Genomic DNA, 17,541 nt, shown 5'->3' on the forward strand with positions numbered 1-17,541 from the left:
GCGAACGTGCATTCCATCGACGTCAGGCGTGAGTGAAATTGCAGCTCACCCTCCGTCTCCTGTTGCTGACGACCCTTCAGCTCTACCATCTCCCACCTGTTCTCCCTCCTCCAGTGGGTAACTCTTCTTGCCTATTCACTCGATGCCAACCCCTGTATGCCAGCTGTTGTACTACTGTACTTTTCAAGGTACTGGAAAGGGTACTGTAAGGTTTAAAATGTTGTTTTTTTTGTGCTTTTTATTTATTATTTGTGTGAAAAGTATTATAAGCCTATTTACAGTACAGTACTATATAGCCAAGTGTGTTAGTTGGGTACCTAGGCCAACTTTGTGGACTTACAAACAAACTGGACTTACGAACACGCTCTTGGAATGGAACTCGTTTGTATGCAGGGGACTTACTACTGTACAAATTACATGCTAAGAAAGGAGAAAAAAATCAAATCACATAAAATGCTCAGTTAAAACCACGAAAGGTAGAAAAAGTGTGGAAGACAAAAATAAGGACAATGGAGAGAAAGCATTTAACGTGGTAAATTTTAACCCCTAACATCCCCAATCCCACATTGTTCAAGGGTCAACTTACATGTCTTTCTAAATTTCAAGGGTTCTCCAGGATACAAGAGAAAATGCCTTACCCAAGGAGTATATATTGCTACTTATTAAAAAAAATTTTTTGCTTAAGGTCACTAAGACAGTGTTTACAAATAATAAACAGAAAGGTAAATAAGTGCAAGATTCTATTTCCTATTAGTATTTTATTGTAGAGAAAATAAAATTCAAAAGTATTAGTTTCTAATATTGTGACTTTTTATTTATGCCATTAAAATTATAACTTCCTAAATTCACTGCCAGGATTCAGAAATTACTCTGAACAAGTCTATGCTTTCTGAAATGTTTGAACAGAAGTTGCTTAAAGGATGCGATTTTCAGTCGTGCTGCAGGATAAAATCTCTGACTTTTAAAATGGAATATTAGAAGTCTTTGATCCTCAGAGAATAGAATTTAATCAGATTGAAGGAAGACAGCTGTGACGGACAGTTATTTATTTAAGAGCAGTATGACTTTGGTTTCGATAAGCAGAGTGCCCTCTTTTAATATTAAAGTTGACAACTGAAGTGAACTTACTTTTAAGTTCAGAAGGTAAGATAATGCATTTTTACAGAAACCTAGGAAGGTTTTTGTTTCACACTGGAAAAAAAAACTAGTTAGACCACCTGGATACCAATAAAACTATCATAGAACTGTTCTCAGGGAATTTTAAACCACTTCACTGAGCACTCAGAGGCCCACCAGCCAACCCCATCCCTCTCTGTGTTTCTGAGCGCCTCACACAATACCTGGCTCACAGGATATAGTCAACAGATAACTGTTAACAGAAAACAGACTAACAAACAAAAAATACGGAGCAGCTGTAGGATATGCCATTCTATAGGGATGTACTTTTGTCACCAGAAGCAGTATCTTTTTTTCCTCTCCCATAAAAAGGTGTTTCAAGGATTCATAACAAGATTCACAGGATGTTACTAAAACTACTGAGTACTTTGTATATGGCATACACTGTGTTAAATGGATTTTTGTATATAATCTCATGTAATTCTCACAGTAACCACTGGAAGCTGTAATCACTGTTAACCCTTTTATAAATTAGAAAACTGAAGCACAGAGAAGTTGAGTATTGCCTCCAACCAGAGTCCAGGGCTTTGAAATCAGATATTCTGTTTGTACAGACCAGCTCTTACATCAAATTGCCTCCCAGTAGAATCAAGGCTTGCAATGCAGATAAAGATGGTTTCACAGATTTTGAGAGAAGTTCAGTATGATATCAAAAGAAAATATATGTACTGAAGAATACAGAGAAAAAAGGAGGTGGGAAGTCCTAGCTTACGTGTAACTAGACTCATAGAAGTAGAAAAGAGAAATAATGGGACAGAAGCAACTTATAAAAAGATAAAGACCAAGAATTTTCCAAAATTGATTTAAAATACCAAGCCAAAAATTCAAATAACTCAAGCAGTATAAGTCAAAGAGCACCACACATCATACTAAAACTGCTGAATACCCAAAACAGACACATTTTGATGCAGTCAAAAGAAAAAAGCAAATCACTTTCACAGGATTAACAGTAAGATACAAAGCTGACTTCTTAAAGGAAATTATGGATAAAAGGGGGATATCTTCAGAGTGCTTTCTATACATTATTTCTATACCCAATGAAAATCTCTTTCAAAAATGAAAGCAAAATAAACACATTTTCAGAAAAATAAAACTATTCCACTAGCAGACCAACATGAAAGGAAACACTGAAAGTTTTTTTTGTGACTTTTGACCACATAAGTAATACTACTACTACTAATTATAACAACAGCAGCAATAAGAAATTCAACAAAGAAAACTCAGTCTAACAGAAGGCAAGAACAGTGCAGAGGTAAAGAGGAAAGCATGATTTAATTACCATATGATGGCATGAATAAGCCCATACGTATTAGTTATTATAATAATTGTGAGTATGTTACATTAATCCTGAGATACAGAAAGATTTTCAAAATAGAGGAGCAGACAGAGGTACAGACCAAGGAACAAAGGCTTTCCAAATGAGGTTTAGCTCTGAAAGGCAGTGAGGTCCCTCTACAATGAGGGACATAAAGCATTATTTTTCAGGGTTGCCAAATAGCCATCGTTGAGAAAACGTTCTTTACAGAATAATTCTGGCTTAGAAGTGTGGGATTGATGGGAGAATTATAAAACCTTGATTTAAAAAAATTTTTAAATTTAAGTAGAGTTGATTTACAATGTCGTGCCACTCTGCTGTACAGCAAAGTGACTCAGTTATACACAGAGATATTCTTTTTTAATATTTTCCTCTATGGTTTATCCCAGGAGATTGAATACAGTTCCCTGTGCTATACAGTAGGACCTTGCTGTTATCCATTCTAAACGTAATAGTTTGCACCTACCAACCCCAAACTCCCAGTCCATCCCTCTCACTCTCCCCCCTCCCTGTTGGCAACCACAAGTCTGATCTCTCTGTGAGTCTGTTTCAGTTTTGCAGGTAGGTTCATTTGTGCAGTATTTTAGATTCCACATATAAGGGATATCATATGGTATTTGTCTTTCTTTTTGACCTAATTCACTTAGTATGGTAACCTCTAGTTGCTTCCATGTTGCTGCAAATGGCGTTCTTTCTTTCTTTTTTATGGCTGAGTAGTATTCCATTGTATATATGTACCACATCTTCTTTATCCATTCACCTGTCAGTGGACATTTAGGTTGTTTCCATGTTATGGCTGCTGTGAACATAGGGGTGCTGCTATGAACATAGGGGTGCATGTATCTTTTTGAATTATATTTTTTTGTCTAGGTATATTCCCAGGAGTGGGACTGCTGGGTCCTATGGTAATTATATTTTCAGTTTTCTGAGGAACCTCCATACTGTTCTCCATAGTAGCTGTACCAACTTACATTACCACCAACAGTGTAGGTGGGTTCCCTTTTCTCCACACCCTCTCCAGCATTTGATAAAACCTTGATTTTTAACCCATGAAATAATGCTACACTGATAAACTGGCCTTCTAAAAAGAAAAACTCTGATATGTAGGATATTCTGATTTTTGTGGTGTAAATAATTCTATCATGGTTAATTTCAAGCTACCAAATCGGAGTCTTTGAAAATGGAGTTGCAAAGAAATGTACATAATTGGCTTTTATGAGCGGATGGAGGCAGACCCCAGCACACCACTAGAAATAATTGATTTAGGCAAATTTTTATCAATGGATGAAACCATCAGAAGACAGGTTAATGAGGAATTTTATGATGAAAGGACAAGGTTTTCACCACATAAAGCCACTGACCAATCTCAGCATTACTAAGAATGCTACAATCAGATATTAAGGACCTTCTGATATACATGTGAGTTACACAGCAGCTCCTTCTTATTGACTGTTCTTGAAAAAAAAACTGAACTGGATCTAATAAAACTTATGGAAATAATTTGAAGATTAAAGGACAAAGAAAAAAGGAAATATACAATAAATGGCACCATTAGGAGGCAAAAAGATTCAGACTGTGGGATGTTCTACAGGTCAGTTGGCCTGGTTTCTTCACCAAATAGAAAACATAATTTAGAAAAACAAAGTTGGGAGCACAAATTCTTTAGAACAGGATAAAAAGACTTAATTCTCTAATAAAGGGTAGATCTTGTCTGGATTTTGATTCACACAACAAATGATAAAATGACATTTTTATTTTTTTAAATTAATTTTATTGGAGTAAATTGATTGAAAATGTTATATAAGTTTCAGGTGTACAGCAATTCAATTATACATATACATATATTCATTCTTTTTCAGATTCTATTCCCATTTAGGTTATTACAGAATATTGAGTAGAGTCCCCTGTGCTATACAGTTGGTCCTTGTTGGTTATCCATTTTATATATAGTAGTGTGTGTCTGTTAATCCCAAGCTCCTAAATTATCCCTCCCCTCCACATTTCCCCTTTGGTAACTGTAAGTTTGTTTTCAAAATCTGTGAGTCTGTTTTGTAAATAAGTTCATTTATATCATTTTTTAAATTAGATTCCATATATGAGTGATATCATATGATATTTGTCTTTCTCTGACTTCACTTGGTATGATAATGTCTAGGTCCATCCATGTTGCTGCAAATGGCATTATTTTGTTCTTTTTTATGGCTGAGTAATATTCCATTGTATATATGTATACATCCTTTTTATCCACTCCTCTGTCGATGGACATTTAGGTGCTAAATGATATCACTTATTGTAGATACTAATTTTCTTTGTGCTAATAGCATTTTAGTTACACATGCAAATGTTCATATCTTTAGAGATGGCATAATACCTGGAATTTTCCTTAAAACAATTCAGAAAAGGAAAAACATCCTTATAATTTTGGCATGTGTGTGGTGGGCATACAGAGGTTACTTATGTTTTCCTGTCTTTTGTGCATGTCTGGAATGTTTTAAAGTAAAACTTTATTACAATTTAATAACATAAGCCTCAAAATAAATACTTGGGAATAAATCTGAGGAGCTGTGAGACATATAAAGACAATGATAGCATTTTTAAAAGAACACTTAAGAGAAAATTTAAATAACTAGCAGGAAATACTATTTTCCCTAATGAGAATAATCAATGGTAGGTGATTCCAGGAAACAGGGGCAACGGTTCAGGGAGAGGAAGACAGAAAAAATAAAACCAAGTGTATGTGTGTGTTACTGAGGTTGCCATTTTGGAAAATACCAAATGAATGATGCACAGTATCCTGACAGCTCTTTGCAAAGAGATCCTCCTTATTAACTTCTTCAGCCTTTTAATAAATTATTTCCATTATATACCCTGGAGATGGGTATCGAGCATAAGGGTCTCGTAATTGATTTCTCATTCTCATTCAAGACATATGTCTTGAATAGGTGATCTGGCAGCTATTTTAATCATCTCACCATTTTGCCTTCTGCCCAAACTCCATGAAAACAAGAAAAATCACTTCATCTTATTGTATTGTATTTCTAGTAATTCAAAATGAAATACTAATAGCAAATTAGTTAACTCCCTGTCTACCAAGTGTTTCTTATGGAGGAGTTCAAGTTCAACTAATTTTGTCTACTGAGTTTTATCTTAATGGCCCAATGATTTTTCCCAACATTACTAGTTAAAAATTACGGAAACTGGAAAATGCTGAGTATGACAGTCTCAAGTGATTCAGTATCATTATAAAATACAATAGAACATCCGACTAGTGCTGTAATATCTTAGTCAACTGTGCAGTCCTGAAAGAATTTGACATCTATAGTTTTACATGATAAATTGAAGTTACTTCAGCATAACTACTTGCAACAATATGTAGAATATGCAAAGTATGAAAAAAGCCAATTATCTTTTTCTGTTTATCCCACTATTGAGTTAAACTTCAGTCCAACAATGCTGGGTAACTGTGTTGTTATTTTATCTTTGTTTTAATGTAGTAATAATGTTTATATAATTTTATTCCAGCTTGGAAGTTGTTTCCATACACTTCTATCCTAAGTCGAGTGATAGAAAGAAAATCTAGAATAAATCTACCTTTGATTAGGCCTGCTTTATAACTACCTCAGTATAGGCTAGACTTTATCAGGCTGCCTGAGAAAAGAGCATTATAATGCCTATACTTTTTATCTACTCTCTTACAGGCCAATTTAGATTGTATTTTTATCTCAAATGATTGAAGTATTACTGGCCTTTCAATTGCTCCCTAACATGAAAAACAAAATCTCTTCAAACTGTTTTGAAGTGCTTTTGTCAACGGCCAATGCTGAGGAGGCTTGAGTGCAGATTTTAATTAACATATTCTACTAGTCTTTCAGAGCAATCAACTTTCCTGTGGTTATTTGACACAGGTCCCTTGCTGTTTCAAATATCTTTCTCATCTCACAACTCAAATAGTTTGTGGACAGGTCCTGGAATTCAAATGCAGTGATACATAATGCCAATTTTAAATCATTTTTCATTTTACAATAATGGATTTCCCTGCTAAATTTTCTCTTTAAAAGAAGACATTAAATGAGGACATACTATAAATATAGGTAAAATAAGATGTTTGAAAGTTTCTCTTTACAGCAATATTTACTACTGTTAGTTACTGAAGTTTTAATCAAATATGTTGCTGTAAGTTTTAATTTGAACGATGATGTTATCTCAGGAGGTAAATGAGAGGGAAAATTAAGTTTACTCATAAGAGGAATTCTAATGAGGAAACACTGAGGGAAGTTAGAAAGAAACCTGGTATAATCATACACTAAGTTTTGCTCCCTGTTAGGTGGTTACATTGTAACTCATACTCTCCAGGGGAATAAGGCCTGTAATTAGGGGCTTTTGCAGTGCTGGATAAATAAAAGAGCACTTTATAAGGTAGTAGCTGAAAAGTCACACTGGAGAACTCATTGCTGCTTTCGCCTCCTAAACTTATGTAAGATCTTTTCCTAGGTGTCTGAAGATTGGGTTGGATGGGAAATAAAGTAAATACAGCTGTGCTCTTGACTGCAGAGTACACATGAATGTGTGAAAGAACAGCAGCTCCTATTTAATGATCATTTATTGAGAGCCAAACACTGTCCTGAATGTTTTGCATGCATCATCGCATTTAATCCTCACAACACGTTCATGCCTTAGGATCTGTTGATTTTCTCATGTAGTGATAAGGGCATTAAGGCACAGAGGAACCCGGAATGGTAACTTCCATTCTAGTGCAGGATTTAAGTTAAACGGTTTCATGAAGACCAAAAAATTTAGTATTAGAACAGCCCGGTATTACTGTAAAATCTGTTCTTCCATAACCTCAAACCAGCATTTCATTCAAAAAGTGTATTTATTTTTCCTTGGATATGCGTCAAGAACGTAGGCGACTGGGAGTCGGCGGGTAAATGAATACTTCCCCAAGAGCACAAATGAGGGCCAGCGTCTTCTCTCTTCCATTCATTCCATCTAGAGCTTTGACAAAGGGACCCTCTAAAAACAATTTAACTAAATGTATGGGGGGGCGCGGTTAAAGATGGTTCCAGTCACTCTGTTGACAGGGATTCTCTGGCTCTACTTTCTGTGTATCAGTTTGAATCTCAGCAGGCAAGAGACGGCACGCTCAGTTGGAATCGCTAAGAGAATTCAACGAAGGGTATGAGAGTCCATGGCCAGCAAAAGCAGGAAGCTGCGGCCACCGCCAGGCTTCTGCGGCAAAGGGAAGAGTGTTTCTGAGGGCGACCTGGACAGCTCAGCAGAACCCACAGTTTCAGAGAGAGGCAGTCACTACCAGAACTGAGGAAGGATGTGGTGAAGAAATATCCTTCCCACTCTTTCCTCCATTCAGTAATCGACTGCTGCTGCCGCCCTCCACTGGCTGGATCCAACCAGCAGCCAGAGGGCAGGAAAGCCCAGATAAAATGCAGTCCCCGGGGGTCCACTCCTTAGAGCACAAACGAAAGAATAGCAGAAAACAGGTGTATGGGCCGGCAGGAAGTAGCACATGGAGTTTAGCCAACACTCCTCACATATTTTGCAACTCGGCATCCATTCCTGACCAACAGAGAGCAAATCACAAAACCCCTCCTGTCACCAAATCATCACAGGGCGATGTCAACTTAGTCTCACCTTCCATGGATCCCAAATTATAACATTAACCACACAAGGTTTAAAAAATGGAGGAAAAGGAGTTATTTGGCATAAGACATAACTGCTGCAGTCCCTACCTCGGGAGCCAATCACAAGCTCAAAGTCAGGAGCCGCAGTTCCCTTCCTCCTCTAATTTCTTACTCCCTTTGCCTTACCTGGTGCCTTAGTGGGAGGGGGTTCTTACTTGGCCGGGCAACACAAAAACTTACTTCCACAGAATCTATGTTCATGTCAGTCCTGACCGTATTCAGCTGTCCTAGTTTCCCGCTGACATTATTACCGAACATGGGAATACAAAGAAACTCCTTCTGAAGCCTCCAGGTCCAAGCATAGTTCTCTTTCTCTGCTTTGTCTAATAAGAACCCCATTTTCCCTTGGTAATTTGGATAAGTCACCACAGCTTACAAATTAATCCCCTCATCTGCTTGTCAGTTCAGTAGAAAATGAGTTCTGTATGGCCAGCTGGCAGCCTCATGTTCCAGTTTAATGGAACCGTGACCCTTGGCCTGGGTGTCTCTCTCCTGGGTACTAGGGCTGCCAGCCCAACGGAGCCCAAGTTTCTGTGGATAGGAAGAAAAATACTGTGAATGGATTAGTAGGCATTATAGTGAGAAGGGACACCTCTCTCCACCCACTGATGTAAGGACTTCTAGGGAAACAGCACAATATAGTCTTCCATTTTTAAGGCTTATGCAACAGCCTATAGGACAGGACCTCAAATTTTCTGGGTTTTCCCCCGCTCCCAGGTGGCATTACAATTGAGTCATCAGTTGGCCATTTCTGCCATTTTATCAGGGCAGTTGATTTTGATTGAATTCTTTCAGTGGATTCTGTGGCATGATCTCTTGCACCCTTCATTAGTGGTAAAATGAATTTCTTAAATTAGAAACGACACTGTCAGTAAAGTGGCCAGGAAAAGGCATTCCGTGAGCATGTGAACAATGGCGCTGGCAAATGTACTGTGCAAGGAATGGTCAGTTATCCAGAATAATTCTGCCTCTGTCAGAACAAACCACTCTCTCCTTTCATGGCAGAAGACTGTGTAATCAATCTTCAGTCACGTGGCTGGTTAGTCCACTGGAAAATGGTACCAAATTGGCTCAGCATTAGCCTGTTCTCGGTCATTTGGCCACAAAGCAGATCAGTTTTGATGAGGAAAAGTCCATGTTATTGGTCCCACTCAGCAAGAACCAGGCATCTGAAAACAAGTGTATTTACTTTCACAAGTACACAAAGAAAAAGGCTACCAACAGTTCTTGTCTGTTTGATTATTAAGATCCTTCTTTGCAGAGGACACAAACATCTTTGCACTTCGTTCCTATTTTGACAAACATCCACATAATTCCCGCCACTCCAGACTTGCCTGTCAGCCATCCTCCAGTTTCATCCTAAGTTCTTGATCAGCCAGCCAATCCAATAGGCATTGTTCAGGAATTAGTGTAGAACTGAACCTTTTCAACTAGAGTGAACAGTCAAATGTACTGCTCAAATCACTGCCAAATGGAAGGATTTCCCTTCTGTCTGGCGGCACGAGCCCGTGTGGAGCCGCAGCGCAGCAGGACACCTCCAGCTGGTGACGGCCGCACACCGTGTAAACCAGGCCTCTGTGAGTTCCTCATCTGTTAATTGGTTCACTGTGTCCTCTGTTATTCAAAAGCTCATCCTGCTTCCACACGTACACGGTTGGAGGAGTGACAGAGAAGCAGTGGAAAGGAATACACTTTTTTTTTTTTTTGCAAACCATTGAGTCTCCCAGACCTGCTCGGGCCTGATCTGATCTTGTACACAGCATTTCCAGCAATAATGGAATGCCAGGCACACCAGTCGCTTTATGATTTGATGACCAAAAAATTACTGGATTACTTGCCAAGTGACTGGGTGCACCGTGATCAGGGACCCCGCAGCAAGTGAGGAGCTTCTCTTCAAGTAGAGAATAGTTGGAGGTAGAAGAGACTATCAAAGCTTTGCTTCAAACTCTTGGAGGTCTGCATTGCGGTTCCCCTCGGGACTACCGTACTGCCCCCGTCTGCCACAGACACGTCAAGTGCCACTGGATGCTCCACCGTAAGGCCCAGACGTCCAGGCAGCTTACACCGGAGCATGAACCTTGAGCTAAGTCCTCTCTTCTCCGCAGCGCAAACAAAACAGCTGGTTATTGCCCCTACTCTGTTTCTAAAAGTTAAACACCACCGTTCCAGGATCCAGTTATTTCTATTGACATCGTGGGCCTGATTCCATGGTACCACCTTCTAGAGCTTTTCTAGGATGTTAGGGCTCTCTTCACCACTGTTTCTTTATTCCTCAGTAAAAACGATGTCCTCAAAGATGGCCCACTTGAGCACCACAGCAGCATATGGCTTAATACGCTGCCTATAGTAGATGCACTGAAACGTTCCCGTGTGTCAGAGATTTTGAACTCTTTCCTCCAGATATGCCACAGAAGCCCCAGCATCGCAACTTCATGACTGGAAGAGAGCTATGAGTTCAGGCTTCAGTTAATCAGCCTTTCTGAGTGTAACATTGCTGCAAGTACTTGAACCAATATAGTTACAAGATATTTTGATTGAGCGCATCTGAATGGATAACCTCCACCGGACCAGGCTTTATATTTAGCTCTGTGTGGTCTATCTACATCCCTTAGAATCCATTTATACACATGCTTTTCAGCCACTTGCTGATCAATTCTGGCAAGATCTTTCAACCTCACTGACTGTGTCCTTTCTTTCCTAAAAAGAGACATTGTGATTTTTTTTCTCTGATCCAGAGAACTAGAAAAACTGGGTAAAGAAATAAGTGGTAGAACCACCGGATTCCTTGTGATGGTCACTTTGACTCTTGTGATCTCAGGAGATTCAGCAGAGAAACTGATAACCAGTTAATCTAGTAGATGACTTTAACTGGTCACCTGTTATCTCACGCTGAAAAGATACCCTCCACTGATCCAACTGACTGTAACACTTCATTCTTTCTGCTCCCTGGAAATCATAGGACATAGCCTCATGCCCTAATCAATGTTTAACATTATGCTGTCAACTGAACATAACACATAATTTTTACCATTGCTGTGTCCAACCCACAGTGATAATGAATTCATGTTTTTCTTTAAATGTACTTTTACTTTTTATAGATACACATGTTCCAGCCTTATCCTAAGCACCCATAAATCTGAATCATGGCTTTGTTTGCTAGCCATATTTTTTCTGATAAATAAAAATGAAAATAAATACCTATTTTTAAATTTTATTTATTTTATTGGAGTATAGCTGATTTACAATGTTGTGTTAATTTCAGGTGTACAGCAGAGTGATTCAGTTATACATATATTCATTCTTTTTCAGATTATTTTCCCATATAGGTTATTACAGAATATTGAGTAGAGTTCCACAGTAGGTCCTTGTTGGTTACCTATTTTATATATAGTAGTGTGTGTCTGTTAATCCTAAGCTCCTGATTTATCCTTCCCTTCTATGTTTCTCCTTTGGTAACCAAAAATTTGTTTTCAGTATCTGTGAGTCTGTTTCTACTTTGTAAATAAGTTCATCTATATCATTTTTAAAAATCAGATTCCACATATGAGTGATGTGTCTTTCTCTAACTTACTTCACTTAGTATGATAATCTCTAGGTCCATCCATGTTGCTGCAAATGGCATCATTTTGTTCTTTTTTATGGCTGAGTAATATTCCACCGTATATATGTACCACATCTTCTTTATCCATTCATCTGTTGATGGACATTTAGGTTGCTTCCATGTCTTGACTATTATAAACAATGCTGCAGTGAACATTGGGGTGCGTGTATCTTTTCGAATGGATATATGCCCAGGAGTGGGATTGCTGGATCATAGGGTAGCTCTATTTTCAGTCTCTTAAGGAGCCTCCATACTGTTCTCCATAGTGGTTGTACCAATTTACATTCCTACCAACAGTGCAGGAGGGTTCCCTTTTCTCCGTAATACCTATTTTAAAAAAATATTAACCTATTCTCCTCTGAAAATTCTGTTATGCATACAGCAGTGAGAGTAAACTAGACTTAGATGAATCATATGGAAGAATTTCACATGTGCTAAAGAGGCAAAAGAAACCACACACAAATGAGCATTACAATGGACTGAATGTTTATGTCCCCCCAGTATTTATATTTTGAAAACCTAGTGTCCATGTGATGGTATTAGGAGATGGGGCATTTGAGAGGTGACTAGGTCTTAAAGGTTGAGACCTCATGAAAGGAATTAGTGCCCTTATAAAAGAGACCTGACAGAGCTCCCTTGCCCTGTAGGCCACAAAGCAGGCCCTCTTCACCAGACATGATATCTCCCAGCAGTGAGATCTTGAACTTCCCAGCCTTCAGAACTGTGAGTAATAAATGTTTGCTGTTTATAAATCACCCAGTTTTATGGTATTTCGTTATAGCAGCCCAAATAGACTAAAACAAATATGTACTGCAAGATTCTACCTTACACATTAGCATTTATACGTAGAGAAAAAAATATACAAAATTGATCTAGGTTTTTAGAAGTTGGGTCAGTGGTTATCTCTGGTTGGGTGGGATTTGTATCGGTAATGAAATAAGGGTTAATCTTTCTTAATTTGGGTGATGGTTCCTCAAGAGTGTCCAATTTATGAAAAATCGTCAAATTGTTCACATAATAATGTGTTCCTCTATGTATTTCCACTACCCTTTATTTCCATGGTTGTGGATTGTTTTTCTCCTGATATTTCTATATTTCAAATGTAGGATGCTCTATCTTACTGCCTTGGGCATTGTCCCTTTATATTATCCAGTAATATGCGAGGTACCCATGACCTTAAATTTTATAGCATGTTACAAAGGCAATAAAGCAGAGGTGTCTTGTGCTTTCAACATAGGGTTGTTAAGGTTTTACAAAGATTTTAAGAAAAATAGTTATTATTTGGACCTTTTAACTTTCATATCTCTCTAAAATTCTCTCATAAGATCTTAGCTAAAACATAATACTGGACTCAGTGCTTTCTTCCTGCTCCTGGTCCAGGTTGCTTGGACCATATATAATAAATGTCTTGACATTCTCACTTTCTCTCCGAAATCTCTCTCAGAACCTTTGTTCCCTTACCTCATTGGTTTCCATACTCATCTAAACACTAAGGTAAAAAGAGTTATATTCTCAAATAAAAGCTTCCACTACTTCCCCTACACATGGGATTTGCATGAATTTAATGATTACTTCAGGTGTATATCACATCTAAAAGTACCAGTAATTTGTTCAATAGATTATTAGCCGAGTATTTGACCATAGCTTTGCTGACCTTTAGCTCTTTTGTCAAAAGCACAGTAAACTCCCTGCAAGTATGTGATAATTACTCAAGTGAGGTCACTTGAGTAATTTTTAAAAATTCTTCACAGTTGCAATGGTAGCAATTTTATACTCATTGCTGACCGTTTATATTTTTAAGTACCATTTAAGTAAATTGTGCAAATCGAACTGGTCATGTAAGAGTCTGTGTGTATTAACAGTTAAGGAATTCAGAAAGTAATCATAGTTAATTTAATGATGGCAAAGCTACAATTATTATTAGAATAAAATCTACTAAAATCTAGATGCTAGTTTGTATCCTATGTGACTTTCACATTCTGTTTTATTGTAAAGGAAAGAATATGGTTTGAAAATGGAGTCCACATCTACCTTAGAAAGTTTAGGAAATCTTAGCACATACTCGAGTATCCTGAGTTGGATCACTTCATGATTAATATGATGAATATGCAAAAAAGAACTTTGAAAACTGAATGAAAAAAGAGTTGATTCAGTGACTTGAGTATTGATGAGTCTGGAACACTAATGGTTATAAAGTTAATGTTAAATAGAGTACACGTGGTATTTTTACTAGAGATCTTCGAGATACTTATGTAGTTAAAGTCAATTGAAAGGTGTTTTTTTGGCAAATCGTCACTTGAGTCTAGTGTTGATCCTCAAATGACAGGTATAATTGGCTGGTTGGTTTTTGTTCGTCACTTGAGTCTAGTGTTGATCCTCAAACGACAGGTATAATTGGCTGGTTGGTTTTTGTTCCTAACTTGAATCTAGTGTTGATCCTCAAACGACAGTTATTAATTGGCTGGTTGCTTTTTGTTTTTTAGCACAGGTATGGCTTTGTTTATTTAAGCCATTTGAGAGAGTAGATCTATTAAAATTAATAGATCTATTCATTTTGTGGTATTTCTAACGTTTCATTGTTATATTTCAAAGGGCATTTTTGGACACTAGTATGTGAACCTCCTGAGGACATAATGTTTACTAAGGTCTGATGAGTTCTGATGTAGTATGCAGACAAGTCTTTTGACTTTTTCTAGAACAATTTGCTTGTTTAGCTTTTTTTTTTTTTTTTGGCTGCGTTGTGTCTTCGTTGCGCGCGAGCTTTCTTGAGTTGCTGTGAGCGGGGGCTACTCTTTGTTGTGGTGCGCAGGCTTCTCATTGCAGTGACTCCTCTTGTTGAGCACAGGCTCTAGGTGCACAGGCTCGGTAGTTGTGGCTCATGGGTTCTAGAGCACAGGCTCGGTAGTTGTGGCGCACGGGCTTATTTGCTTGCTCCGCGGCATGTGGGATCTTCCAGGACCAGGGCTTGAACCCATGTCCCCTGCATTGGCAGGCAGATTCTTAACCACTGTGCCATCAGGGAAGCCCCTTGTTTAACTTTTATTAAGAGGCTTTTTAAGTTTTTTGCATGACAAGGCTCCAAGTGTTTTAGGTTTTTACAAAGTGACATAAATCAAAAACTTAAACTGAAAAAAGGCTCAACCTATCTCTTTCTTTTAAATGAGAGAGCTGACAATTTAGTGATTTATAAGTATTTAAGCTGTCACTAGCCACCCAGTGTCTTGCTAATGATTTTTTCCCCTTTAGATGACAAAGCCACTGATTAACTGTCCTAATTGCTACTGTGAACATCCTTCCTTAGCAGAAATCTTGGTAATTCGGAAGATATTTTTTAACTGGAAATATGCTTGAGGCTTTAAAATGCAGACAGAAAACTTCTTTAATACTTAAATATACTATGTACCTGAGTTAAAAGGACAAGTAAACTTAGATGTGTTTGATGATTTATTTGAATGGTAAAGGTGTTAAACTTTAGGGAAAATGTCTATAGTATAACATTAAAAACATTTTTGAAGAAAGACTATAGACATAACTAAAAGCTTTATTACTCTAAAGAAAAATTAACAGATTCATTTAAAAATTAGCCTCTTTACAGGGTTTAAATTCAATGTACTATATTCCTAACACATGTCAATTTATATAACACACTGCAAAAATCACATTGATTACTTAAAGTGGGTATACATAACAAAACAAAAAAATTATTTAAATTTTTATGATTTATCACTTTTTATTAATTTTTATTGAAGTACAGTCGCTTTACAATGTTGTTAGTTTCTGCTGTACAGCAAAGTGTTACTTTTTAATAAATACTAGATTATTCTACATCACTATCATTTCTTGTAAATGAAGATTCCATTAATTGATTCAGTATAACTTTAGTAAATATAGTAACCTACATCATTAATTCACTTTAAAACAGCTGTGATTCTACAGATAATATAACAGATAAATCTGGTTCCAGTCAGTAAAGTTTTCTAATCATAAATGTATTTTTTCAGTATTCTTAAGACCTGTGCTGTTTGGAAACAGAGAGGCTCTAGGAGGTGAAGAACAAAAGCAGAAAGCCCGACTCAGTGACGACGGGAACCACACAAACCCTGAGGTACAGTGGTGGATGAGGTAAGAGAATGTGGTGACGTCTGCCCAGTAATTCAGTGATTCTTTGATGCCTTATTAATAAAATAGCCAGTTATGTCTACTTATAAGATTAAGATTGCACAGTATCTATAAATAAGCATAGTTCTTGAATTAGGGTGACTACTGTTTCTGTTTGCCCAGGACTAAGAGACATTTGGTGTTAAAACCAGGAGAGTTCCAGGTAAAATGCAGTCACCCCCAGCCCTTGTTTTCACTTCTCCATCTGCACCCCATCATCCCCCCATATTTTATTAGGGGTTTTAAAAGAATACCGTGTCACTCCATCACAACTATTTCTTGATTTTCCTTTCCATTGAAAGTCTCTTAAATTACGATGTGTCCACATTATCCAACCTCATGGTTAGTATTATTGCGTTTCACCAAATGGATATGAGTATTTTTTGCTGGGGGTAATAACAGATCTGTGTTTGAGATTTTACCCTCCTTTAATGCCAAATACTAAACAAAATGATATAGAGACATATTAAATATTGTAAAATATTATAATAAACATTTTATTGAGCTTAACGTTTTTTTAAAGATAGATGTTAACTAGACTTAATGTGGTGATCATTTTATAATATATACAAATACTGAACCATTTTATTGTACATCTGACGGTAATATGTTATATCACTTACACCTTAATTTTAAAAAGTCATATGACTTTCGTCAAACTTTCAGAGAGGATGAAGAGGAATAGATGTACTTTTCCCTATGCTAACCACTAAGGAAAACTTCAAGACCGGTATAGATATAGCTATATCTCAGAAAGAATGAAAACTGGAGAAGCTGACAACTCCTAAGCACCAACAGTAGCAGATAAAAGAACCCTAGTACAGCCTCCTCTCTGTAGCCCAAGGACCAGGTAAAAGGCAGCCTTGAAAGACAGAAAACCTTCAGACAATAACCAGTATATTCTAGCCTAACCTGCAGAAGAAAACCAGAGCCCCATCCCCACTAGCAAAGTTTGAGTGAAAAGGCTAGATCTCCACCCATGGCAGGCCAACAGTGAGACACTCTGACCTTCCCTCTGCAGGATGTCAGAAAAGGCTGAGTGCAGAACTGAGACTTTCATCCCTGACAAAAGGTAACAACTACTCTTCTGCCACACGCTGGAGTGGAGACCGGGAGACAGCCTGGAGGTCCGTTCCTACTCAGCAATATCAAGGCTACCTCACTGGGGTTGTGTTAGAAAAGGTCCAACGCAGTCAAGACTTTCAACACTACTCAGTGATAGAGTCCACTTCCTCCCTCAGAAGTGTTAGTGGGGGCCCCAGGTGGAGACCAGTAATGAGATATTCTCCTGCTCCCAGCCAGGTATCAGCTGAAGTTTAATGGGGAGCTTGAACTCTTACCCCATCCAGATGTGAAACGAGGCCAAGTGAAGAACCTGTACTTCCAGCTCGTCTGACGGTAACAAGCACACACACACTTCATCCACTGCAGTGGTTGTCAGAGGAGGCTTGATAAACACAAGATTTAAATAATACCCAGAGTTTTAGCTCGAAGGTCCAGGTTTAGTTAAAAAAAAAAAAAAAAATCACTCACTCGTCATACAAAGAATGAGGAAACCCCCTAGCTGAGTGAGAATAGACAAACAATCGACT

General features: G+C 37.8%; 1 protein-coding gene and 1 pseudogene across 3 annotated transcripts in view; one reads left to right on the plus strand and one right to left on the minus strand.

The window, feature by feature from the left end:
• SGCZ (sarcoglycan zeta) overlaps nucleotides 1-17,541 on the plus strand; it is a 926,925-nt gene that overhangs the window by 896,852 nt on the left and 12,532 nt on the right. The window contains exons 8-9 of one of the 3 annotated variants that reach the window (XR_010838463.1): nucleotides 15,793-15,913; nucleotides 16,971-17,079. Coding sequence is in view for 1 of the 3 variants with exons in the window: in XM_067022529.1 (XP_066878630.1) it covers nucleotides 15,793-15,801 (9 nt within the window). In the remaining 2 variants the exon portion in view is untranslated. Of the gene's footprint in view, nucleotides 1-15,792; nucleotides 15,933-16,970; nucleotides 17,080-17,541 lie in introns of those variants that run through there. The other 2 variants (XR_010838464.1, XM_067022529.1) reach the window with 2 other exon arrangements.
• Nucleotides 17,310-17,541, minus strand: part of LOC131747598 (DNA methyltransferase 1-associated protein 1 pseudogene) — a 110,889-nt pseudogene continuing 110,657 nt past the window's right edge.

The sequence above is a fragment of the Kogia breviceps genome, chromosome 20, assembly GCF_026419965.1.
Source record: "Kogia breviceps isolate mKogBre1 chromosome 20, mKogBre1 haplotype 1, whole genome shotgun sequence".
Lineage (NCBI taxonomy): Eukaryota > Metazoa > Chordata > Mammalia > Artiodactyla > Physeteridae > Kogia > Kogia breviceps.